We start from the raw sequence: 26,716 nt of genomic DNA, 5'->3' as shown, positions 1-26,716 counted from the left end.
CAACTTATTTGTTGATACATTACTACAAAGAAATTGAAGACTAACGCAACTGATTTTAGAGGGTTGGCAGGTAGCTATGTGTATGTGCATGTTTTCATTGAGGGAGCTGTTGAAAACAAAAAGATGACTGGTATTTACTGACATTTACAAAGATAAAAAGTTAAGTAATAAAGAATTAGGCAAGATAAGGACAATTAATTTACTTGGGAAAAGCAGAAGAAAACATGAACTGAGAGTAAGCCTTAAGAAACACAGTTGAACCTAGAGGCATAAGAAAAATGGTCCGCTTAGAAATCTTAGGCAACAGACCTCATGGAAGAAAGTATAGAATAAATCTACAATTATAGAAAGGAACTGTCCTATAGTGAAACTCTCCACATAAATACGTGGCATAGTGACTTACATGCCATCTGTGTTGCATTTCTATAGGGAAGACAAAGTGATAGAACAGAATTCTCCAGGGTCATAAATCTTTCAGAAAGGGGCACGAATGGAGGGAATTCATTTGTCAGAATTCTCTTGATAGAAGAATAACAGCACACAAAGAATAATGACAAAGCAGGAGTGACGAAGCTTCTATAGATCTGTTGCTAGGTATTCAGATAAATTTCACTCATGCTCCGTTTTAGGTTTGTCACATAATGGAAGTCAATTTATCTGAATGAGGAAAGAACCAGAGGTAAAATACACCGAGAGATTTTAACAGCAGCTAGATTAATCTAAGAAAAACTGCATAAAAAAAAGAAAGACATTCAACAATCTTTACCTTGGCATACACGCCAGCCAGATGGCTAGGCCTCAGTAATCAGATACTTAACGACTCCATCTCACACATTTCTGAGTTTTGAAGATTACATGTGTGTTAACTTTCATATTTCTTGACCTTAGGTTGTGTAACTATTCTTTCCTCAGAACCTTTTTCTATGGCATATACATATAACGTCTTTTACACTATAAATTTGCTACTGAGTTTAAAAGAGAAAAGGCGTGTTGACTAACATTTGAAAAAGCAGAATATACAAATGATATTACGTAATAATAAGGAAAGATGTAATAAAGGCCTTTCATAGGAAACATCTATCAAAACTGTATCAACAAATGTTTTCTCTAGCCACTTGTCTATCTTCTAAATGTTTCTAAAGAGCACCAATTGCCTCAAGTTTACATTAACCCATCTATCATTGCCCTAAATGCCATTTTAAAATATCATTCTTAGAAAGTGAAAGTATATTTTGTGCTAAATGGTTGACAGATTCTTGGAGAACTGACCTTTTCTACCCAATGTGTTGAGATTCAAGTTCTTTATTTGACTAGCAAAACTGAGTAATTCTCAGGCTATACAAACTTTTACATCAGAGTAAATTAGCCTATTATGTCTCCATTAGCTTCTCTCCCAATATAATTCATCTCTCACTGTGGCTCATGTGAATAACTATATAGTCAGAGATATACACAGAACCACAAGTATTTTGGAAGCAATCTTGCAAAAATACTTTATAGCTCAAGAGGACTCTATATAATCGTACCCTGCATAAATAAGTCAAATCAACCATTCTGTTTTGCGGAGAGAAATGTCAATAAGTTTCTAAATGCAGAGAGAGACTTTGCGGTCTGTTTTCTACCCATTACAAAGAGAACTTTGTACAATTAGGAATGGCTTTGTCATTTATTAAATGCTTATCTTGACATTTCTGGGAGGCTTTTCCACTGAACATTTTCAGTGTCAAGATACTGGATATCTATGCAATCTATACCAGATACTCCAGTCAAACTTCATTAAAGGTAGCATTTTTTCATGTGTTTGTTTTTCAAGAGCTACCTTCCTGTATAAAAAGCCAACAAATATCAGATATTACCGTAATATACAATTTGAGGCTGTGTTTTTAAAAACAAAAGGAAATCTGGTTAGAATATACCAGATGAAATAAGACAGATAAAGATACAACATAACTGGGAAATGTTTTTAGACCACCTTTAAAGCTTTTGAAAAAGAGGTCAAACAGTTCTCATGTACTGAAATAAAGGTTTTGGCTGCAAAATCCTTTTCCGTGGACTTGTTTACATGGACAAAGCTACAAAAAGCCCACAATTCAAAGCACCTTGCTCATTATGTATTTACAGAATACCATAATTTGGGAAATAAAATATGCTTTAAATTCTAAGAAAGAAATCATGAATCTTTCAGACAAGTATAAATAAATTATAATTTTAGGCCAGTTTAATATTTTCCATTGTTTCCCTCCCCCTTTCCACCTCAGTTATTTTGAAGACTATTATTTAAAGGTGTTAGAAAAATTCCTTTAAAAATTTAGTTTTCCTTTTTTTATTTTAAAATTCTCATCTAAAAATGGTTTGAGTGAATTTAGAGATTAGAAAAGCTGTCATATTAAAAACATCAGAAAAATTTTAGGAGATTGGTTGTTTTTGTATCCCTGTGCACACTTGGTCTGATATGCCAGTATGCTGTGCCCTACAGGAATGATTCATAAGAGAAGGAAAGTTTCTAGGCTAACTAAATCTTTGCTATGTTTTAAGATAACAAAAAAAAGTGCCAGTTAATGGTCTATTGCAAGAGTGTTTTTGTAACATCAACCTGTCTGTTAAGAACTGGACAAAAATAACCAACTCATCATTTTACCAAAATGTCAGACAGTATTGTCTTATCAGAATTGACAACCTGAGGCCATGCAGAGCAGTAACCTAGAGACGAAAGATTCTATTGTCAGCCATAAACGATAGGGCATTTTTTCATTTGCAATTCCCTAACCAATAGAACTATTAATTCTTGGCTAACTCCTGGGCTTATCGGTTAATCTTGTTGACTACAAGTACTCCTCCCTCCACAATTGCTGCCTCTCTCTCAGAGGCAGCAAAGTGGGGGAGCTGCCTTTGATTGAGAGGCAGCAGCATGGAGGGTGAGGGGGACAGGCAGGAGCCGATATGCGCAATGTAGCCAGCTTTAAAGCAGGCTCCCTGCGTATGCTGGTGGTTTATACGGAGCTATCCCCACTGGCACCACAGACTAGGGATGTGACAAATAAGCAAATGCTTATTGGATAGTCGGCACAACAGTCGACCAGTCACTCCGGCCCCCCCCTTGCTGGCTCTATAAGATAAGTATTAGAGGGTACTTCGAAGCGGCAGCGTGCAGTTCGGGGCCAGCTGACCCTAGGGTTATTGTTACACTTCAGGGCGGAGGTGCCTTATCAGCTATTCAACTACCATGGATCCGCTTGCTCCCCCTTGATGCCTCCTACAGGAGGACCCTGATGATACAAGCTTAACAGTCCCAAGCTGCACATTAAGAATATACAGAAAATGAAATAAAAAAAACATGGGGCTGCATCACTAAAGGAGTTGCTCTCTAAGATTTTTTTTTTTTTTTTTTTTAATCTCAGACAGGTAAAATCCAATCTATAGAAGTTAGGATGATGGTCACAAAACATCATTCCTCTTTCTTGAAAGCAAAGGGCTCAATCTTCAAATGTGACACTCTGCACATATTGAGAGAGATATCACAGATAGTATTATTTCACTCTCTCATCTCCACCTGATATTGGTCCAATCAGAGGTCCTTTTCATTGGTTTCTGCCAGTTCGAAAGGGGCCATTATTTCAGGCAAAGATTGCTGGATTAGCACAAAGGAGGCTGGATCTGTTCCACTGTTTCTCTTTCAATTAAAGCAGGCAGCACCCAGAATTGATAGTTTGATTAACAAAGCTTATTTAATCCAATGTAAAAGTTGTCTGAATCCTGAAAACATGTGGAAACAGGCTTCTGGATGTTTGAAATCTGTTTATTTGGTTACCCATCTAATGCTTGTTTCCACTGATGGTTTCATTCTGGACAGCATCCCAAATATTTAATATATTGAATACAAAATAGAACTGACAAGATGTGAAAAAGGCACTCTGATAGAAATTCTGCATTTTGTTTAGAAGAGCCTATTTGATATCATAGCTATAGGTACAGAAGGAAAGAACAATTGTATTAAATTTCAAGTTGTATAATAAAATTAATACCTGTAGCATACTGGTTTTAAAGTCATACATACTCTCAAACTAAGTAAACAATGCAAAAAAGAAAAATGTATTGTTTAATGGGAAAAAAAAAGATAGATATGCGTCCTTTTCAAACTATAAGCAAAATTAACATGAAAGTCAGCACCTATTTAGTTCACACAAAAGAATCACTGAAATGCTTTTCTGCTGTTTTGGTCTGACATTTACATCCATATTATTTCTTATTTAATATTTTTAAATATTAAACATTTTATCTCCTCTTTAAAAAAAAAACAGGAATGTTTATTTAGTGCCTCAAAATACTCAAGATTAACCCTTTTTGGCATTACCCCAAAATGTTTTCTATTAAGTTTCAATGCATTATTTAGTAGCTTATTTTTTCTCTTGACACAAGTATTTTTAAAAGCTACACTGTAATAATAAGGCAACAATAAATCTGTTCCTGATAACTGGTAGAGTTAAGGTATGTCACAATACCTATTATGGAATCCATCTTTTCAAATATATTTTGTTGTTTTTAAACAATGAACAACTTCATTTACTTGTCAATCATTTTAAAAAGTAATTGAAATACCACAATGTTATGCTTTTGTAATTGTATTTTACTTATCCTGAACTGCTGAAAAATGTCACTAAAATGTCATGGGGCCATCTAACATCTGAATGTATTAGACTTTGTAAAGCAGAAAATATCAGCCTTTTGTACTTGTTATTTGAAACCATTTGTTTTGTTTCTTTCTATTATCTTAAAACCAAATAAAGATGCTTCCTAATAGTGTCATGAAATATAATGTACATAGTAATTTATTTCTGCTGGCAATCACCACTCTCAGAATTTCATGCAAATAAAAAAGCGTTTTGTCTCTTACAATGCACTTACTTTTTGCTCGCTTCACAAACATCAGCAATATTGGAGAAAAGATGATGTTTTTCTGTATTGGTCATTGTTAAACACAGTTCTTTAGAATTTTTAAACATCCGGATCAGAATCTCTAAGCTCAGTAAGTATGAATGTTCAGAAGATATTACTTCAAATATAGCCTGCATGGTAGAGGGAAAAAAAACAAAAACTTACAATCAATTTTTTTTCCTTTTGGAAGAGTTATGGATATAAATTACAACAGAAGAACTTATCCAGATTAAGTTTGCCAATACAAATTTAACAGTCGCCTCAAAATTTACTTTTATATGTAATATGGAGTGCTGCAAAAAAAGCGAAGATGCAGCCTTTTAAAATATGTCTAATAGACAAAGGCTATGTTTATACTGCAATTAAACATCAAGGGCTGGCTCATGACAGCTGACTCACGCTGCAGGGCTGTAAAATTACAGTGTTGATATGAATCAAGCCCATACACCTATACCACAATTTTACAGCCTCACGTGTGAGTGTTTAACTGCAGTGTAGACATATCCAAAGGACATTAAGCCAAGTGTTAAAATGCAAACCAGCTGTGATCTTTCCAGTTTTGCAGACATCAGCAAGTTTCAAAAGATTTGCCCACTACAATACTCTGGGAAGAGAACTTAAACATAGCCAGGCCACTGTATGTTAGTTACTATAAGAGTAATGTCTTTTCAAATTCTCTCTCTCTATAAAAAAGTTTTTCCTGTCAGGCAACAGAATGTCATCACGCTCTCAGGCCACAAAAGCAGCCAGAGAGAGGGGGGCATGAGAGCATAGTGAGCATGGGGCGCAACCTGCTAGTATTCTTCTATTATGGAGTCTTGATTATGGGAACCCTCAAAACCTTTGGATCAAAGATTCACCTACTTGACAGAACTAGCAGAGTACAGCACTTAGCTGAGGAGCAAAGGTTAGACCTCTGGCATGTTTATAAAGCCTCCCACACAAAAACTTTTGTGACTGTTCCTCTTTTTCCTTCAGACAGACAAATGTAAACAACATACCTCTGGCCTTTCCTCCCAACACTTTTGTCAGCTGACTGGCATAAATGGCAAACTTTAGGTGATACAGTGATCTTTGAATTACAGAATTTTGGTCAACTAGGGTTTTATTGTTTCAGATGTAAATACACATATCTAGTTTTTTATAATATCTTCCTCTGCCCTACTATTAGTTTTTCATCTTTAAAAAAATCTCTCAGAGATTCCTGGAGCTCACCGTGTGACTGACTGGCTAATCAACACAGAATGCTGACACTTCTAACAGCACCACATGGAATGACCAATATGTAAATTAATTTCAGTAAATTATTTGTAATTAAGTTCCCTAAGCATCTTCAAACCTGAAGGAAATATACTTCAGAAGCTGACTGAAAAGTCACACAGAGGTTGACAAACATGCTGAACACATGAAAGTACCGATCAGCATCTCACCTACAGCAGACTCTTCCACAGATCATTTTAATGAACAACCTTCAGTGCTTTTGGGTGGCCATGATTATTCCCTTCAGATCCCAGATTTTTCTTAGAAATTCTTCGGATGCTTTTAAAATCTCTTTGAAGGCATAGAACTGGGATTTTAAAAGTGGCAAAAGTAACAGGGTACTAGACAGTTTAAAAATCCCAGCCTTAAGTCAAATCCACAAAAAATGCATTCCTTCTGGGACAGGGTGGGACAGGTCTCTTTTTGAGGAAACTCCATGGTCACTGCCCAGAACAGGAGCAGCAAAGGTGGCTATAAAGGTGCCTAGAGAGGCTATACAGAAGGAGCCAATTGCTGCTTCACTCCAGTGGGTTAAGATAAAAGGAGCCCAAGGTCAGGTCTTAACTGGGAGCTCCTCTCCGGCTGCAGGAGCATGATGAAGCTGCATTTGCTTAAATTGGGAAAGAGAACTTTAACCCTGAGGTGTCGGGTGAAGATAAAAGGGCTTTGGGAAGAGGCCTAGAGAAGTAGCAACAAATAATTGAAGGGAACAGTATGTGGCTGTTCTTTATAGAATGCTGGGCTGGGACCTGGAGTTCCTAGTGGGTGGGTCTGGGTTCCACTGGCCATTGACAAAAGCAGCATAAAGCTTGAGAAAGAGACCAGGTGCATTTAGAAGCCAGAGTGAAGGGCTGGATTTAAAGGGCCCAGGGCCAGAGCTGAAGATCCTGATGATGGTGAGTGGACAATTTTTGTTGGACTCTTTGCTATCCCAGAAGGGATTTGTTTTGACTGTTACCCAGCTGGAGGGCAAAGCCACTGAATCAAGCAAGGCTGACAACCTTCAGAGAGTGTCAAGAGCAGGAAAGGCCTATAGCATTGCATGCAGCAATAGGAAGCATTCAAGGTGCAAGTGCCTCATTACATCTTTCTAAAGTCTTTGCTGTGCAAAGACAAGAAGCCAAGACCCAAGGAAAACTGTAGGGGCACCAGAGACATCAGAAAATTGCATATGCAGCATGTCCTCTCCACATGGCTAGCCGCTCTCGGTTCCCTCCAGAAGATACCTGTACAGTATCAGAAGATACCAGCAGTTTACAAACAAAAAGGGATGTGGCCAGGAAGATCTCAGGAGACATAGAAGAGCTGCGTTAGAGACCATGCTTCTTGTAAAAGTACATTTCTAAGCACAGGTTGTACCTCCTTAACCAGGTCTCTCTGGTCTGGCAACATTTGTGCTCCAGCAGGGCATGAGATTTCTCGTACCACAAAGCCCAGGGATAGGGAGGTCTGGCCAGAGAGCTGGAACATGGCGGAGGGTGGGGTAGGCGGTGACTCACCTAGGAGACCCGTGGGGGGTGTGTGCATGTGAGACCGCGGAGGGGTAGGTGGCGCAGTGGAGGGTTCCTCTCCCTCTGGCTGGGACATAGCAGGGGGCAGCAACGGATGCGGTACTCTGGCCCCAGCTGCAGCCCTGGAGCCCCAGCCCCAGCTGCGGAACTCGGGGTCTGGCAGCAGCTGTGGACTTTGGGGTCCGGCTGTGGGTGCTAGGGAGCTCTCCAGCCTGGGGAGCCTAGGCCAGGCAGGCAGCAGCAGAGCTGGGCAGGAACCCTTGCCGGGGCAGCAAGACAACACGGACCATGTTGGGAGGGATCTCCCCTGGTCCAGCAAACCCCCTCGTTTGGGACCAATCAGATCCCGAGGGTGCTGGACGAGAAAGGTCCATCCTGGACAAAGAGATGTGTAAAGTCAATGATGCTTGAAACAACATTATATCCCAGCCTGATTCAGCCCCTACTCCCAGAGTTTTACAGAACAGAGACAGACACAAACCAACCTAAGACAGCAAAGCTATCTGGTCACTATATTCATATTGTGACAGGGGAGAGGGCCCAAACAGCATTCTGGCCATTTTCTTTTGCCCACACCACATTTCTAACTTCACTCTGGTTACATTGTGTTTCCCCAGCTGCACTCACCAGGAAAGGATCTGCTTAGCGAGAGCTGCAGAATTCCATGACTAATTTGGTCTGATCTGTGCATTTCTGTACATAGACGGAAACACACGAGCCAATCCTTCACTGTATTATTAAGGCGCTTCTTTTTCTCTGATTTTTATGAGCGTTCTCATTGATTTCTTCCAGTTTAAGAACTGCCAGGCTAGGCTAGCGTGTCCCAAAGTCAGAACTAAAGCCAATTTGCAAAGTGTAAACGGGTTTGGATGAGACATCTCTCCCACTTTATACCCAAAACACTTAGCATGACAGACAGAACAATCAAGCTAATTCTGGGCTCACCTATATAGTAATAACAGTAAACATAAATGGAGAAAGAAAGAGTGAAATCATATTCACTAATTATTGCTTTGCAGTTAACTCAAGAGCATTTCTATGAAACAGTATGAAATGTAGTTAAACTTGATTTTTGTGTGTACTGTTGCAAAAGTACAGGAATTCATGATTAAAACTAGGGATGTGAATGATTAACTGGTGGGGACTGGAGCAGCCCCTGTCCAGCCACAGTTAGAGCACCCTCCTCCCCCAGACTAAAGCTGCCTCCCTCTGCCCTCCCTTCCCCGTTTAAGCTGTTAACCAGTTAAACATTATGTTTAATTGGTTAACTGAGTAAATGGGATCACTAATTAAACTTGATGATAGTTTAAGTGAAAGTATTAAATACTCTTGTTTAGACTACCCTCATGACATAATTATTTCTTTTAGCCGCAATAAGCTCAAAAATTTAGCATATTCTCTTCAAATCATAGTTTTAGATGGTGCCTCAAGGTTTGAAATCTTGTTTCTCTTAAACCCCACCAAACAGTAGTAAACAAATACATTTCCCCAAAGTTTCCATAATGGTGTTTTACCAACGTTTATCTAATAAATATGCTTTTAACAAAATATTTACACAATAAAAATGGTGTACAAATATCAACTGCAGAAATAGCCACGTCACAGATCACTTCTTTTCCCTTCCTGGAGAATATGCCTCTACTGAAACACTTGCACTAAAAAAAAACACCACAAAAACCTGAGGCTTGCGAGACATCTTTTGGCTAAGGCTTGCTCCCTCTGAGGAAGCATACGCACATCTGACTTCTGGGAAGCTGGAGTCATGGCTCTTTAGGAATTCAAGGGCCTGAAAGAAGGCACCTTTCCCAGCCCAAAAGTGATAACATGCAAGATGATGCAACACAAGTGTCCACTAAAGTGACAACAGGCAGAAGAAAAACCCCACACTTGTCAGTGATGTGTCCTGTCTCTTGGGCTTCTCTTCACCCATAAATAATGAAATACATCTGAGAACAGACAAGAAATCCAAGAGGATGGGGGAGTTGCAGAAAAGGAGACAGTTAAAAATCTTGTGTAGACAAGCTAAAGATAATGGCCTCTGTTCTCTGCTATAGGGCAGAAGGGATATTGCACAATGCACTAGCTTCAGCTCTCATTCCGGAGCTGGTTCCATGCCCCACCTAGGGCAGAGAGGCAGACTGCCCATCACCGCTAAGGAGCCATCTACCAGCTATAGTTCACTGGAGTATTACTTGCCTCACCCACACAGAGTCATCCAGCTACCCAAGCTGGAGATTCTCACATGCTAGAGCAGTGGTTTTCAAAGTACAGGTTGAGACTAGGGTTGCCAGGTGTCCAGTTTTGAACCGAACAGGCCAATATTTGAGCTTTCTGTTTGGGAAACAAATTGAGAACATATAAAATGTCCCATATTTCCTAAATAAGATGTAATGTAGATTGTGATGTAATGTCAAGTGTGTCCCATATTTTTGTTGAAACCATCTGGCAACCCTAGTTGAGACCTAGTATTGGGTCACAGAACGTCAGGTACTAGATCACCTTGCTGTAGGGTAACCAGATGGCCAGCAAGGGTGCTACGGCAGGCCTTCCACTTATCCTGGCGAATGGGAGCTGGGAGGTGGTGCCCTTAGGCAAGAGCAGCACACAACACCACTTGCGCACCTCTGCCTGGGATCCAGACCTCCTACTGGCTACTTCCAGGGTTCAGCACGGCTCACAATGCCAGGACAGGCATGGAGCCTGCCTTAGCATTCCCCGCCCCCATTGTGCTTCTGATCAGGGGCTGCCAGAAGTTACCTGTGCCTCAGTTCCCCCTCTCCCCCCCCGGTATTCCAAACCTCTCATCCCCAGTTCCACCTTGGAGCTTGCACTCTAGTCAAAAGACATAACTATGTTGGGTTGTGGGCATCAACAATTTTCTTCAAAAGAATCACAAGAAAAACATTTGAAAAACACTGTGCTAGAGAGATCCTGTAGGTTTTACTGTCCCTCAGCACTGACAAAGGACTCACAGTGAGGGAGAAAATAGGGCAGAAAATATTAGAACAGGATGTACTAAAGTTGCCCCCCTGATGGACAGGTACATATAAGATGTGCATAAAACACGAAATCAGGTATGCTAAGTATTACTAAATCATCAATTAAAATTACTTAATGAGTACCTCTTGTCTCTTTCTTTCCTCCTGACTGATTGTCTGAGACAGTCCATTCTTTTTCACCTAAAAGACAAATTTTAGTATTTAATATCCTTATGGAAAACGGTCTCTTTTACAATATACAGTATTCAGATAAATCAAGAGCCAAGGTTTGTGCCAATAATTAAGTGACCTCACTTCCATCCTAGTTGCTAGTAGAATTCTGACCACTTCACAAAGCCAGCATTTAGTTTTATACAAAGACAAGATTATAACACATCATCATCAACTTTTGGTCTTAGCTATAAATCAAAGCATTATCAGGGTTTTATCTTATAAATTCATTATACCAAATGCACAAAGCTACTGCAGCAAAGATACAGTCCAATTGCTGTCATGTTGTACAGTACAGTACCCTAACCAGTGCTTGCAGATTTTGCACACAAGTATTTGAGCATTAGCCCCTTTATTTTTGCAAGTTAAGTAATTTACTTTACACACACAACATACCTGGGTGCAATTTTTGAGGCCTACTTCAAAATTTGTCCCTAAATCTTTTTCTCTCACCCCAGACCCTTATTAGACTGTTCATTACCAGTTAACTACCAGTCCAATATAAAGTTAAATTATCATCTGCAGGTTCTTCTTTCTCTACGGCTGTGTCCAGACTCCATGCCTCCGTCGACGGAGGCATGTAGATTAGCCAGCTCGGAAGAGGGAAATGAAGCCGCGATTAAAATAATCGCGGCTTCATTTAAATTTAAATGGCTGCCCCGATCTGCCGATCAGCTGTTTGTCGGCAGATCGGGAGAGTCTGGACGCGATGCCCCGACAAAGAAGCCTTTCTTCATCGACACAGGTAAACCTGGTTTCACGAGGCTTACCTGTGTCGATGAAGAAAGGCTTCTTTGTCGGGGCATCGCGTCCAGACTCTCCCGATCTGCCGACAAACAGCTGATCGGCAGATCGGGGCAGCCATTTAAATTTAAATGAAGCCGCGATTATTTTAATCGCGGCTTCATTTCCCTCTTCCGAGCTGGCTAATCTACATGCCTCCGTCGACGGAGGCATGGAGTCTGGACACAGCCTACCACCCTCTCTAAACTGTGTCTAGAAAAGACTTAGGGGGTGAAATGAAATATAAGGTGCAGAAAGTCAGGAAGGGATGTGAAATACTATTGATAAGGTTGCCAGGTGTCCGGTTTTGAACCGGACAGTCCAGTATTTGAGCTTTCTGTTCGGGAAACAAATTGAGAAAATATAAATGTCCAGTATTTTCTAAATAAGATGTAATGTAGATTGCAATGTAATGTCAAGTGTGTCCGGTATTTTTGCTGAAGCCATCTGGCAACCCTAAGGTCCACTGAACTGGGATGATAACACATAAAAACAGTAATGTGCTTTTGTGCTACACATATGCAATTGGGGTTTGTTATTTGTAAAGAGATAATGCATATCTGTATATGCAAACTAGGACATTTCATATCTGCAGTTTGTGTGCAAATGTACAGGACTTAGCATGAAAACACCTCTGAAAAAAATCCAAGGAACATCATTTTAGAGGTCTGAATACAAACTAAGAATCCTGACCTTAGGCAGAAAAGTTTGAAAACTTTGGCCTATAGTAAGTACAGGGAACCTTTTTGGGGTCACAAAAATCAGTTGGGGGCCACACTCAAGTGAGAAGCAAAACAAACCCTCACTGACATGGTTACTGATTGAAGAGAAAGACACTCCCCACTTTCCCCTCACCAGAGTCGAGGGAGGCCCAAGCTAGTAGATTTTGTGCGCTCCAGCCCCACAGAGGGGCTAGAGCACCAGCACAGGCTCCCTGATGCTGGGGCGGGGGAACCCTAAGCCTTGGGGGCCATATCTAGGCAAACTGGGGGCCACAGAATCCCCAACTGTGGTCTACAGGAACATCTGGTTCCTCCCCTTCCCCTAAGTAAAACATTTCAATAGCCCCTTTTAACCAAAAAAAAAAATCCAATTAAAATTTAAAAAATTAACCTTCCATATTATTAAGGTAGCACAATCTCATCAATCATACAACTATGAGCTAAATGTTGAGAACCTTTGGAAGGGATTGAAAAAACAGGACATTATGTGAGAATGCAGAATGTTGTTTACTTGGGGGACTTTAATCACCCTGACATCTCTTAGGAAACTAATACAGCAGTGCAAAGGCAATCCAGGAAGTTTTTTGAGAATGTTGGGGATAACTTCTTGTCAGAAGTGCTGAAGGATCCAGCCAGTGACCGTGTGCAGCTTGACCTTCTGCTCATAAACAGGGAGGAACTAATAGGGGAAGTAGAGGTGGGTGACAACCTGGGAAGCAGTGATCATGAGATGGTAGATTTCAGGATCTTGACCAAAGGAAGAGAAGAGAGTAGTAAAATACACTTGGACTTCAAAAAAGCAGATTTTGACTCCCTGAGACCCCAGATTGGTAGAAACCCCTGGGATGCTAACATGAAGAGGAAAGGAGTCCAGGACAGCTGGCAGTATTTTAAAGAAGCCTTATTGAAGGCACAGAAAGAAACCATCCCAACGCGTAGCAAGAGAGGCAAACATGGTAGGAGACCGGATTGGCTTACAGGGGAAATCCTTGATGAACTTAAGCACAAAAAGGAAGCTTACAAAAAGTGGAAACTTGGACAAATGACCAGGGAGGGGTTTAAATATATAGCTCGAGAATGCCGGGGGGTTATCAGGAAGGCGAAAGCGCAAATGGAATTGTGACTGGCTAAGGATGTGAAGGATAACCAGAAAGGTTTCTACAGGCATGTTAACAAGAAGAAGGTGATCAGAGAGGGTGTGCGGCCCCTACTGGATGAAGGAGGTAACCTAGTGACAGATGATGTGGGGAAAGCTGAAGTACTCAATGCTTTCTTTGCCTCTGTATTCACGGACAAGGTGGGCTCCCGGACTAATGCGCTAAGTGATACAAGATGGGATGAAGATGGACAGCCATTGGTGGGTAAAGAACAGGTTAGGAACTATTTAGAAAAGCTAAACGTACACAAATCAATGGGTCCGAACTTAATGCATCCGAGGGTACTGAGGGAGTTGGCAAATGTCATTGAGGAGACTTTGGCCATTATCTTTGAAAAGTCGTGGAGATCGGGAGAAATCTCGGATGATTGGAAAAACACAAATGTAGTGCCCATCTTCAAAAAAGGGAAGAAGGACGATCCAGGGAACTATAGGCCAGTCAGTCTTACCTCGGTTCCTGGAAAAATCATGGAAGGGATCCTTAAGGAATCCATTTTGAGGCACTTGGAAGAAAGGAAAGTGATTAGGAATAGTCAGCATGGATTCACAAAGGGAAAGTCGTGCCTAACCAATCTGATTAGCTTCTATGATGAGGTAATTGGCTCTGTGGACGTGGGAAAGTCAGTGGATGTGATATACCTTGACTTTAGCAAGGCTTTTGATATGGTCTCCCACAATATTCTTGCCAGCAAGTTAAGGGAATGTGGATTGGATAAATGGACGGTAAGATGGATAGAAAGATGGCTAGAAGGCCGGGCCCAGCGGGTAGTGATCAACGGCTCAATGTCAGGATGGCGGTCGGTTTCCAGCAGAGTGCCCCAAGGTTCAGTTTTATTCAATATCTTTGTTAATGACCTGGATAAGCCTCAGCAAGTTTGCGGATGACATTAAGCTAGGGGGAGAGGTAGATACGCTTGAGGGCAGAGATAGGGTACAGAGAGACTTAGACAAACTGGAGGATTGGGCCACAAGAAATCTGATGAGATTCAACAAGGACAAAGTGCAGAGTCCTGCACTTGGGATGGAAGAATCCCAAGCATTGTTACAAGCTGGGGACCAACCACTTAAGTAGTAGTTCTGCAGAAAAGGACCTGGGGATTACAGTGGATGAGAAGCTGGATACAAGTCAACAGTGTGCCCTTGTAGCCAAGAAGGCTAATGGCATATTAGGTTGCATTAAGAGGAGCATTGCCAGCAGATCCAGAGCTGTCATTATTCCCCTTTATTCGGCTCTGATGAGGCCATCTGGAGTACTGTGTCCAGTTCTGGGCCCCCCACTACAAAAAGGATGTGGACGCATTGGAGAGGGTCCAGTGGAGGGCAACTAAAATGATTAGGGGGCTGGAGTATATGACTTATGAGGAGAGGTTGAGGGATTTGGGTCTGTTTAGTCTGCAGAAGTGAAGAGTGAGGGGGGATTTGATAGCAGCCTTTAACTTCCTGAAGGGAGCTTCAAAAGAGGATGGAGAGAGGCTGTTCTCAGTAGTGACAGATGGTAGAACAAGGAGCAATGGTCTCAAGTTATGGTGGGAGAGGTCCAGGTTGGATATTAGGAAAAACTATTTCACTAGGAGGGTGGTGAAGCACTGGAATGGGTTACCTAGGGAAGTAGTGGAGTCTCCATCCCTAGAGGTGTTTAAGTCTCGGCCTGACAAAGGATTAGTCCTCCCTAGAGCAGGGGGCTGGACTTGATGACCCTCTGAAGTCTCTTCCAGCTCTATGGTTCTATGATTATCTAAGCATTAAAATAATGTAATAAATAATTCCTTTCTATTAGTAATCTGACTTCAGTTTGGCTAAATTAATAAATCATTTTTCCCCAGTTCTCAAAACGCAAGAAATATCTAAACAGAAAGAGAAATATACACACCCACAGTGTTTGCCTACTATGAGCCTGAGTTAATATGCACCTAAATGGTTCTCCTTATTTCTTCTATTTCTTCCTGTGATAATGGATCAGAGTATTTACTGCACCATGGAGGCAGGCTATGGAATTTCACAAGCACCATGGACTTACTGCCAATAACTACGTTCAGCCAGTGAGTCAACTTTTTCTCATATGTACATACACTGGCCATAAAGTGCAGAGAGTGAACTTGGTCCTAAGAGATCCTTGATTCAAATTATCTTAAAAAAAGAAAAAAAAAAGAAGACGATGACGACGGACCAGGGGAAAAAGAGGACTAATCAAATTGATTCAAAATATTGAGAAATAACGAATACAATTTCAAAGAGGTAAAGATAATGAACTCAATTTAGAAAATAAAACAGAAAATTCATCTTTTCAGTTCTTCAATTAAAGTGCAAATTTAAAATGGGAATTAAAACCCTTAAGAGTGGATTAGGTGAGACTGGACTGAACGTCCCAGTTAGTTTCAGTCACTGTTTTGGCACATACTCCTTGCCTGTGCCTGCAAATTACTTCACCTCTCTCAGAGGCCGTGTCTACACTACACCCCTCTTTTGGCAAAGGGATGTAAATGAAACACTTCAAAAGTGCAAAGGAAGCGGGGATTTAAATATCCCACGCTTCATTTGCATAATCAAATCATGGTGCTGTTTTGAACAAGCGCCATGTTGAAAGTGAAACCGCAGTTTAGACATGGTGTTTTTGACAACGGGGAGATTTTTCGAATGATCTTGTACTACAAGATCTTTCCAAAAATCACCCCATTGTTGAAAAACCGCGTCTAAACTGTGGCTTCACTTTCGACATGGCGCTTGTTCAAAACAGCGCCATGATGTGATTATGCAAATGAAGCGCAGGATATTTAAATCCCCGCTTCATTTGCGCTTTCAAAGTGCTTCATTTACATCCCTCTGCCAACAGAGGGGTACAGTGTAAACATAGGCTGAATCTCAGTTCCTCTGTCTGTCCCATGGGCATTATAATACTCTTCCTTCCAAAGGCTGAGTGCCAGTTGATGAATTTGTAGCTAAATGCTTCTCTGGGCCAGGATCCATTTGCAGAAATGAGGCAACTCAGGCAAGAATGAAGGGTCAGATTTGGGGGATCATTTATCTATCCTGCATGCTTCTATTTCAGGGAGTGGAAGAAGTTAGTAGTGCCCCCAAACTCTGCTACATATGGACAAGACTTTACCATCATCTTCCGAATAAAGACAGAGACTACAGCAGGCTGGATTGTGGAAAAAGGGGAAAGCAACTTTTTGTAGGAGGAGTATGGTGACAATGATATGTGGCATATGGGGGACAGATGCAATTCTGAGGGGGGGGGGGAAGGGAAAACCAGGTCTGACCACATGCCCAAATTTTGTTAGGGTTCATTATAACTGCAACTGGGAGCAGGGGATCAGATATTGGGAGAGAACGACAAGGAACAGGCAAGAATTAGGTGTAGAAATAGCATGGAGTAAGGTTGAAGAGGAAAGGGTTATTTCAATGCTCTGAAATGTAAATTCCTACAAACTCTAGACTTCAGCCTGTAACCTTCTTCCATAAACTGTACTGACCCCCAATTCCAGCACGTAGATAATGGATGAGTTCAACTGGGACCACCTCTTTTCCTGCTAGGCGTGCTCCCATTCAGCCCTCTGCAACCCTGGCTGAGTCCTGGGATAGGCAAGGAAGGTCAGTTAACCAGGTGCACTGCAAACACTTCCCATAGTTTCACAAACCTCCACACAGAAACCATCTGCCTCTTAGTGTTTGTAAGTGTCTATGAAGATAGAAGTGTTCTGTAAATATTTGTTATTATAAAGGGTTGTAACTGAATGTTTCTCTCTGGAGATCAGCTGTGACCAGAAAAGAGCCCTATGTCTTTCTAGTAAAATGGAGTATGTACACTTTTTATTTTAATTAGCAACCACAAAGTTACTAAAACTAACTGCTAGGAAATGGCGTACCGTTTTTTTATGCTGTTGAATATTTGCTATAAATATGCAGAGACTAGAAGTACCTATGAACGTGTTAATGAGATCTCTATAATTGCTGTTAATACAAGTGACTAAGTTCCCAATGAGGATGCTAGAGCAACTGCTGCATTAATTTTCAAAAAAAAAAAAAAAAAGTAGTTTCATGTTATAATTATTTTGCTAACTATGGGCAAGTGCATACAAAGCTACAGGCAGTCCCCGGGTTACGTACAAGATAGGGACTGTAGGTTTGTTCTTAAGTTGAATTTGTATGTAAGTCGGAACTGGTACATATTGTAGGGGAAACTCTAGCCAAACATTTCTCCAGAGCTCAGTTTTATTCTCCCACACCTCACTTCCCTCAGTCCTTTATTCTCAAGCTGAGGTGTCTGCTGAGAAAAGCCGCTCCGCGTCTCCCTGGTCTGCTGGGGGGGGGGGGGGGGGGGCGCTAGCTTTGTGTCTCCCTGGTCTGATAGGGGGAAAAGCAGATAGTGCGGGGTTGCCTCACCCCGTTTGTAAGTAGGGATCCGATGCAAGTCGGATCCATGTAACCCGGGGACTGCCTGTACTTTTCTCACATCTCCACTCATGAGTCTACTCTCTAGAGTACACAGTCACTGTCCTTTCAATCATTTTTCCTCATGTCCCTGGTCATTCTTGTTGCCCTTCTCTGAAGCTCTGATTCTGCGATATCTCTTTCCACAAAATGTAGTGCGTATGGGTAGAAGAGGAGAGTGGCTAATAGTAAAAGGGCTGTAACCTTAGGTAAAATAGGTAAGTGATCAAATAATCAGAAAAATATTGGGAAGTAAAGAAGCGAGAAACAAGCCTTCTTATCACATTGATGAGCTGTAATTTTCTTTATTATCTGTATAACAACAGCACCTACAACAGAGACTGTCCAAAAGGATCATGGAAGACAGTCCTATCTACAAAGAACTCAAAATCTAAGATGAAAAATAACAAATGAAGATGGGTGGGGGACGGGGAGGAGGGAATAGTGGAAGAGATAAAATCCAAGCTCTTTCTTGAACTGACCTTCTACTTCATTGTTAGTTAGATAACATCTTATAGCCATCATGGAAGAAGCAGATCTTGAAAAGGAATCTGAACAAGATGACAGATTTAAATGCCATGACATTTCAAAGCTTTAAAACGTTCTTCAAAACTCAATGTAACTTCCACACGCATATGTGCAGCAGGTAGTTGGGAATACTAAATTGATTACTTACAACCAGATCTTCCTGGATGGTGTAACTCCTAAAAAGCCAACTCACTACCTTCACATTTGTTCTACTGAAAAGGCTGACCACAACCCTAGCCTGCACAGCTGGTTTAACCAAGCTCTACATGTTTAAAAAGTTGTATTTTCAAAAATGCCAGATTCATTATATTCATCTTTTTATATGTTGATAGCTCAGATAAGTATTCAACCCCACTTTTTTTTCCTGCCCTCATTTCATGTTGTGAAATTTACTAGTATGACATGATTTACTGGACAATCACTGTAACATCACAAAATCACTTTGTCACAGAAGCAAAAATGTAAGGTCTCTAAGACTCTGAGTCACATTTCACAGGAGCTCTGTTTGATTTTCAAAACCCTCTCTCTCTTGGTCAGTACTCTCCCCTCCCACTTACGAAATCAAGTAAAAAAAAGTAAGCAAAGATCCTGGTACAAAGTCTGCTGCGTTGGGGTGAACACGTTATGTAAGGTGATCATTAATAACTACAAATGTGGGGCTAAGGCAGCTTTAATTTAAATTGAACATTTTTATGCCAGGACTGGTGACAGTTTAAATTACCAATAAATGTTCAAAAGCAGAGTTATTTTGTAATTGGCCGCAATATTTTTAAGAAGTCTTGTTCATCAGAACATTGGCTAGGGGCTTGATTATCACATTAGCACCATACGTGTAATAAAGAAATAGGTGAACTCCTCCCAGTAGTCTCCTTGTTATTTACACAATGCAAAGATAAAACCCTAAAACATGCAGACATTTGTATTTTATTGCTTAACATTTGTTTGTTGCAGGAGCTACAACAGCAACTAAAATTACTTTACATTCGCAGTTAGCTAAAAAATGTGGAACAGTGTTGCTGGAGTTTTCTTTAGGGGGCAAAAAAAGAAAACTTTTATTGCACTGACTGTATTTTAAATTGGTCCATAAAAATAGATTTCATTAACTGGCAATGTATCAGTGGAATAAGCCAGCTGAACTGCTAAGTACTTAAACAATGTGCTTTTATATATGTTTAGCTGTCCATAGTACAAAACAAATGAAGACTTTAACCCATTATAAATAAGGCACATAAAGGTAAAACAACTCCTATTATAGTAACTGGGTTTGCAAAGGTGCCAACATCAGTAAGACCGCTCTTATGAAATTTACAACCTAAGTAGGATTTTATTAAATCATAACAACATAATGATTTAGGTTGTGAACAGCCAGCAGTACAAGCTGTCAAAGCACACAACCTGACCTGTGAACATGTGGCCTCTTTATTTTATAACTACGTGAATCCTTTTTTATTCCTTTTGCAGAAAAGATGTTCTACAATAGCTTCAGAATGTAGTGAACAAAAAAAAAAAAAAGTGTGCCCACTCCACTGGCATCCAAAAAACACAAAAAGCAGCATTCAAAGGATTAAATTTGCGGTAAAATTGTGGAACTTCTAACTTTTCCGTATTCTGACCAGACATACAAGCTTGGTAACTTTGGGATTTTCCACTTAGCATTATTGTTGCTCACTCTCCCCGACCCTCACTCACTTTTCACTGGGCTGGAGTAGGGGGATTGGATACAGGATGGGGTGAGTGCTCTGGCTGATGATGCAAGCTCTGAAGTAGGGCCAAACAAATGTAGAAGGGGGCTCCAGTCTGGGGCCCAAGGGATTTGGAGTGGGGCAAATGGGTCACAGTGTGGAAGAAGGTAGGGGCTCTGGGATGAGGCTGGAGATGAGTGGTTTAAAGTGCAGGAGGGGGTCTGGCATTAGGCAGGGGGTGGGACTGGGGATGAGGAATTTGGGGTGTAGGAGGACTTTAGGGCTAGGACATGGGGAAGGGGTGCAGGCTTACCTCACACAGCTCCTGGTCAACATCACAATGGGACTAAGGCAGGCTCCCTGCCTGTTCTGGCTCCATGCCTCTGAAGCAGTCTGCAGGTCTGGCTTCTAAGAGGTAGCAGCACAGATGTGGGGGCAGGCAGCACCGCAGAGCGGTGCTGGGGGGGGGGGGCAGGGAACTGGTTTTTAAGTCAGCTCCCCCCCCCAGCACTAGCTCCTGCTTCCCCCACCCTTGCTGCCTCTGATACAGAGGCAGCGTGGGAGGGAGGGAAGGAAACGCATGTAGTTGAGATTAACTGATAAGCCTCCACATAGACATCCCTACTCTTAGACGCTTTTATTTATAATGGTGTATTTCAATGTAATTTAAACCTATTATTAAATTAGGGGATATTGAATTGTGGGAAACTGACTAACTGAAGTCAATGCATTTTTCATCGACTATTCGATAGGGCATCTCCACCTCTGAAGTGCAAAAACAGCCCTATGGGAACTCTCCAGCTGATCCCGGGCTCCGTGCAATGCTGCTGCTTTGAAATGCTGCCACGAGAGCTTGACACCGAGTTCCCGTGGTGGTGTTTCAAAAAGGCAGCATGCAGGGAGCCCAGGGTCTGGCCCCAGGCTCCACGTGGCATTGCCACTTTGAAGTACCCCCTTCTCCACCCTCCCATTCGCCCTGCTGCCTGATAGAGGCAGTAAAGGGGGCAGAGAGAGCAACTAGTCGACAAGCTTGTCAACTATCTGATAAGCATGGGTATGTCTACACTACAGCACTAATTCGAACTGAATTAGTTAATTCGAATTAGCTTAGTTCGAATTAGCGCATCTAGACTTAAAAACTAGTTCGAATTAGCGTTTTGCTAATTCAAACTAGCATGTCCACACTGAGTGGACCCTGAACCGAGGTTAAGGATGGCCGGAAGCAATGCCGGCAGGGCATCAGATTAGGACTTAGAGCGTGGAGCTGCTGTCTCAGAATAGCCGAGGGCTGTGCTTAAAGGGACCCGACCCCCACCCCGGACAGACAGTTCTCAGGGGTTCCCCGCTTGCAAAGCAGTCCTGGCTTGGAGTGCCCTGAATGCCCACACTCGGCACATCACAGCACTCAGCCATCAGCCTGGCTGCACTTGCCGCAGGCTGCCATCCGGAGGGGGGGGGTCCAATCAAGGGGCTTCAGGAGAGCTTCCACCCCGAGGAGCCCACAGAGCCAGCCCAGTCCTCCCCATCGGGGGCTCGTACCCCATTCCTCCCGCACCTCCTTCCACTTACCCCTCCCTAGCCCCCTTTCCTGATGTACAAAATAAAGGACATGTGTGTTCAAAAATAGAAACTCTCTTTATTGAACAAAACTCAGGGAGACTGGGAAAAGGAGATGGGAGAGGGGAAGAGAGAGGGTGGGAGAGGGGAGGGCAACTAAATGATCAGGGGTTTGGAACAGGTCCCATATGAAGAGAGGCTAAAGAGACTGGGACTTTTCAGCTTAGAAAAGAGGAGACTGAGGGGGGATATGATAGAGGTCTATAAAAGCATGAGTGGTGTGGAGAGGGTGCATAAAGAAAAGTTCTTCATTCGTTCCCATTATAGAAGGACTAAAGGACACCAAATGAAATGAATGGGTAGCAGGCTTCAAACTAACAACAGAAAGTTCTTCTTCATAAAGCAAATAGTCAACCTGTGGAACTCCTTGCTGCAGGAGATTGTGAAGGCTAGAACTATAACAGAGTTTAAAGAGAAGTGAGATCAAGTCATGGAGGTTGGGTCCATGGAGTGGTATTAGCCAGGGGGTAGAAATGGTGTCCCTGGCCTCTGTTTGTGGAAGGCTGGAGATGGATGGCACGAGACAAATGGCTTGGTCATTGTCTTCGGTCCATCCCCTCCAGGGTACCTAGTGTTGGCCACTGTTGACAAACAGGCTACTGGGCTAGATGGACCTTTGGTCTGACCCAGTACGACCATTCTAAGCTCACTGGACCACCCTGATTTTCATGCACACCTGCTCCTGGGTGGCCAGGCTGACAGCTATCCTGCCATAGATGGCCACTTTCCTGTGCCTAGTGCGGAGGTCGTGGATGAGGTACACGATGTCTGCACTAGACCAGGCGGGCGCTTGCCTCTTGCGGACCTGGGCAGGCTCCCGGGAGCCGCCAGCCTGGTCCCGGGAAGAGGTGGAGGGCTGGGTGGCGGCGGGTGGCTGGCTCGAGCCGTGCCAAGTGCAGGGTCTGCTGGCTGGGTGCTAGCAGGCTTGCACCTGGCACGGGCACCGTAGCCAGCCCGTGCCCCTTTAAGGGCTCCGGGGCTGGGAGGGGGGCAGAAGACTTTCCCTGGTCGTGCCCAGAGTGGCCACCAGGGAAAGCTGGGGAGGGCTAGCCTCCCACTAGTTCGAATTAAGTGGCTACACAGCCCTTAATTCGAACTACTTAATTCGAACTAGGCGTTAGTCCTCGTAGAATGAGGTTTACCTAGTTCGAATTAAGCGTGCCGCTAGTTCGAATTAAGTTTGAACTAGCATTTCGCGTGTGTAGCGCCTATCAAAGTTAATTCGAACTAACATCTGTTAGTTCGAATTAACTTTGTAGTGTAGACATACCCTATTTGCTTATCGGATAGTCAACTTGTCCTTCATATCCCTATAATGAATATGCTAGCATTTCTTTCAGACCAAATTTATATCAGTTTAAAAGCGTCCACATAGCCTTTTGCACCATCTACATGTTTTGTTAATCTTTAAAGTGCTACTAGACTATTTGTAGTTTAAGTTTTTCCTGTTAGAGACTAACACATCTACTCCTCTGATTTTAAAATAACTTTAGTTATACAAGCAAAGTTGCACCAGTTTATAATCCTCTTGCTATGCCCAGAAATCAACCACGTGTGGATAGAGAGAAGATCAAGGAGACTACCCCTTTTCTGTATACATTTGGAGTTATGCCTGAGGGGAATCCAAGAAACCACCTGCCAAACAAAGTTAAAATGATACTGGCTACTTCCGCCACTTTAGAGCAGCAAAAACACAGATTCTTCTTACATAAATTACATATCTTTACCAATAATCAGCAACATCTTAAGGAATTTGTTTAACAGTGAAGAGATTTCCTGTAGCCAATTAACCTTATTTATACAAGAAAGAAAACAGACGCCTCCACCAATAAAATGAGCCTTTCCTTTTGCTAGTATAAGAAATGCCATAAAATAATGTTCCTTTTGTTTTTGATAGTCACAGCACAAGATGAAACTCTTCGATACTCCTTCATGGAATTTCTAGCTATTCTTACAAAAGCATGTTCATTAGTTTGGAAAGAAGAAGACAGAGGGGACATGATAGCATTTTTCAGGTATCTAAAAGGGTGTCACAAGGAGGAGGGAGAAAACTTGTTCTCCTTGGCCTCTGAGGATAGGACAAGAAGCAATGGGCTTAAACTGCACCAAGGGAGGTTTAGGTAGGACATTAGGAAAACATTCCTGTCAGGGTGGTTAAACACTGCAATAAGTTGCTTAGGGAGGTTGTGGAATCTCTATCTCTGGAGATATTTAAAAGCAGGTTAGACAGACATCTATCAGGGATGGTCTAGATGGTACTGGGTCCTGCCATGAGAGCAGGGGACTGGACTCGCTGACCTCTCGAGGTCTCTTGCAGTTCTAGTGTTCTATGATATGCTTATCAACATACTTAGATTACAGGCTGTTTGGGGCAGAGGTCATCTTTTTGTGCTGTGTTTATACAGTGCCTAATACAATGTCATCCTGGTCCATAACTAGGACTGATAAGTATTCTCACAATTCAAACAGCAAATAACTTTTTGCTCTCCATCTTCCATGCCTCCAAAAATCAATCATCAATATATACTTTAATAAAAGGTAAACATTTCTGAAGACAGCATACAAACAAAACAGAAGGCACAAAACTATTAGATGCAGGGCAGAGACTAGTCTGGCAATCTCACAAAACATGAGAATGTGAAACTATTCCTATGGGTGGTGGTTAAAATTCCCAAGTTTACAATCTACCTGTGTTCCTTTCATAGCTCATTATTAATCATGAACTCTTTGGTCACCATTTTAATTCCCCAAATATATACTGTATGTAGAAGCAAAGAAATGCAGCAATATAAATAATATTTAGCAGAAAATCAGCACATTACAGATGATACACACACATCCAAATACAGCCCCTTGGGGCAGAGAAGGGGGTTGTACATGTGTACATTTTGTCTGTAAATGGGTGATAGGAAAGGAATCACGTGAGGATTATCTATTCTGTTCACTCCCTTTGGGGCATCTAGCATTGACCACTGTCGGCAGACAGGATACTGGGCTGGATGGACCTTTGGTCTGACTGAGCATGGCCATTCTTATGGCCGAGGAAAGGGCAATATTGATTAAAGCAGTGATCGGCAACCTAGGCTAGTGAGTGGGCCACATGAGTGGTCATCCATCATCTCAGTGGGCTGCAAGATTGTCATAACCAAGACAGTCTCCCAAGGTGCTTATTTAGTTGGGACTGGTCCTACTTTTAGCAGGGGGGTGGACTTAGATGATCTTCTGAGATCTCTTGCAACACTAGGATTCTATGATGGGGTAGAATTGTTAAAAGTATGGCTATGGCCTCTTCAAATTTTGGAAGTCAGGAGATATATGTCCACACAAAGCACAAGAGCTCTCAGGCTAAATAAAGTGAGCTCCTCTACTCAATGATGTCACTTTCTAGGACAGTGAGCCTCAAGGGTAGTAAACCTCCAGCCCTTCAGGAGTGTTCTCATGAAAAGCAATGGTTGTGAAAAAAGAATAAAAAAATTCAGTCATGGTTTATGGTCCTGATCTAAAGATTGTCCACAGTCCTCCTTCTACACACAGAATAAAAGTGCAAACACACAAACTCAGATTAATCTAAAGAGAAAGCCATGTCCCTGCCACTAAATTGAGTATTTTGAATGCAATGCTTCGGACTAAGGTATACTGCGCCAGTGTAAATTCTGTCTATTATGGGCAGGGTGTTACAATGGCATAGCTATAGCAGTGCTAAAAACCCGGTGTGCAGAAGGCCTGAGTAGTAATCATCATGCCCTATAGGAAGTGAGCACAAGATCAGGCCCTTAAGATTTTAAGTGTTCAAATTTTATCTGGATCATGGGCATTCAGCACATTAGTGTACTTGTGTTTCTTTAATTATGTAAGTTTGACAGTCATCTGTAAGAACGTACAACTGAATTGCAATCCACTATCCTTTGTTTGACAGCAAATACATTTTTAAATAGTCTTTATTTTGATTGCAATGTTGGTGTTGCTATGTTGGTCTCAAGAATATTTAGAGAGGTGAAGCAATATCTTTTATCCAACCAACATCAGTTGGTGAAATAGACAAGCTTCTGAGACTACACTGAGCTCTTCTTCCCTTTCACCAACATAAGTTGGTCCAGTAAAAAACATTACTTCGCCCATCTTACAAATGTATTTAGACTGACAATATACAAAAAACATCCAAAGTTAATCTTGAGCAATCATTTTCATTGGTGGCTAATGACTGTCTTGGATAAGCATGGGCCAGCATTTTTAGTAGAATGAGGCTGAAATTGCTAAATCTTCATCTTATACTCACTTTCACATCTCATCCACTTTATTTAATTTTGCCTAATTTTGTTGTTTAGATACTTCTCTTACTATGTCACAGACACTGGCTTTTGTCTTTTTCGGTGAACAGTTCTTTCCAATAGACCTTACTAAATTATCTTGAAGAGCAAAGGGATTTGTGTAGGTAAGATCTAAGCAGAGTTAGTAGTTCAGATTTGGGCCCATATCTACAACACTTGAGTATAGGTTGGGCCTCCCTGGTTCAACACCCTGACAGGTCTCAAACGAGGGAATTTGCTGGACCAGGGAAGGTCAGTTCTGGTCCCCCTGCTCAGCTCTGCTGCCAGTTGCCAGGCCCCCGGACTGGCCACCGCACCTCAGCCAGGCTACCACTGACCCCGCTGTGGCTGCTGTCCCCGGCCAGACTCTCAGCCATGCTGCCACTAGCCCCACTGCAGCTGCTATCCCTGGCTGGGCTGCTACCCCCAACAGGTGTCCAGCCCTGGCCTGGCTGCTGCCAGCCCCACTAAGGCTGTTTATCCCTGCCTGGCCAGACTCCTGATCCCAGGGCCACCACCTTGGCATTCTGCTAGCCCCAGCTGGACTTCCAGCCCCAGCCAGGCTGCAGCAGGTCCTA

General features: G+C 42.1%; 1 protein-coding gene across 1 annotated transcript in view; it reads right to left on the bottom strand.

The window, feature by feature from the left end:
- The window catches only part of ARHGEF26 (Rho guanine nucleotide exchange factor 26), a 114,789-nt gene that overhangs the window by 80,451 nt on the left and 7,622 nt on the right, over positions 1 to 26,716 (bottom strand). The window contains exons 5-6 of the mRNA XM_075937745.1: positions 10,826 to 10,882; positions 4,903 to 5,063 (exon numbers count right to left, since the gene is read on the bottom strand). Of these exons, the coding sequence (XP_075793860.1) occupies positions 4,903 to 5,063; positions 10,826 to 10,882 (218 nt within the window). The remainder of the gene's footprint in view (positions 1 to 4,902; positions 5,064 to 10,825; positions 10,883 to 26,716) is intronic.

This window comes from Pelodiscus sinensis, chromosome 10 (assembly GCF_049634645.1).
Source record: "Pelodiscus sinensis isolate JC-2024 chromosome 10, ASM4963464v1, whole genome shotgun sequence".
In the NCBI taxonomy this organism is placed as follows: domain Eukaryota; kingdom Metazoa; phylum Chordata; order Testudines; family Trionychidae; genus Pelodiscus; species Pelodiscus sinensis.
This window is presented reverse-complemented; position numbering and strand designations above follow the sequence as displayed.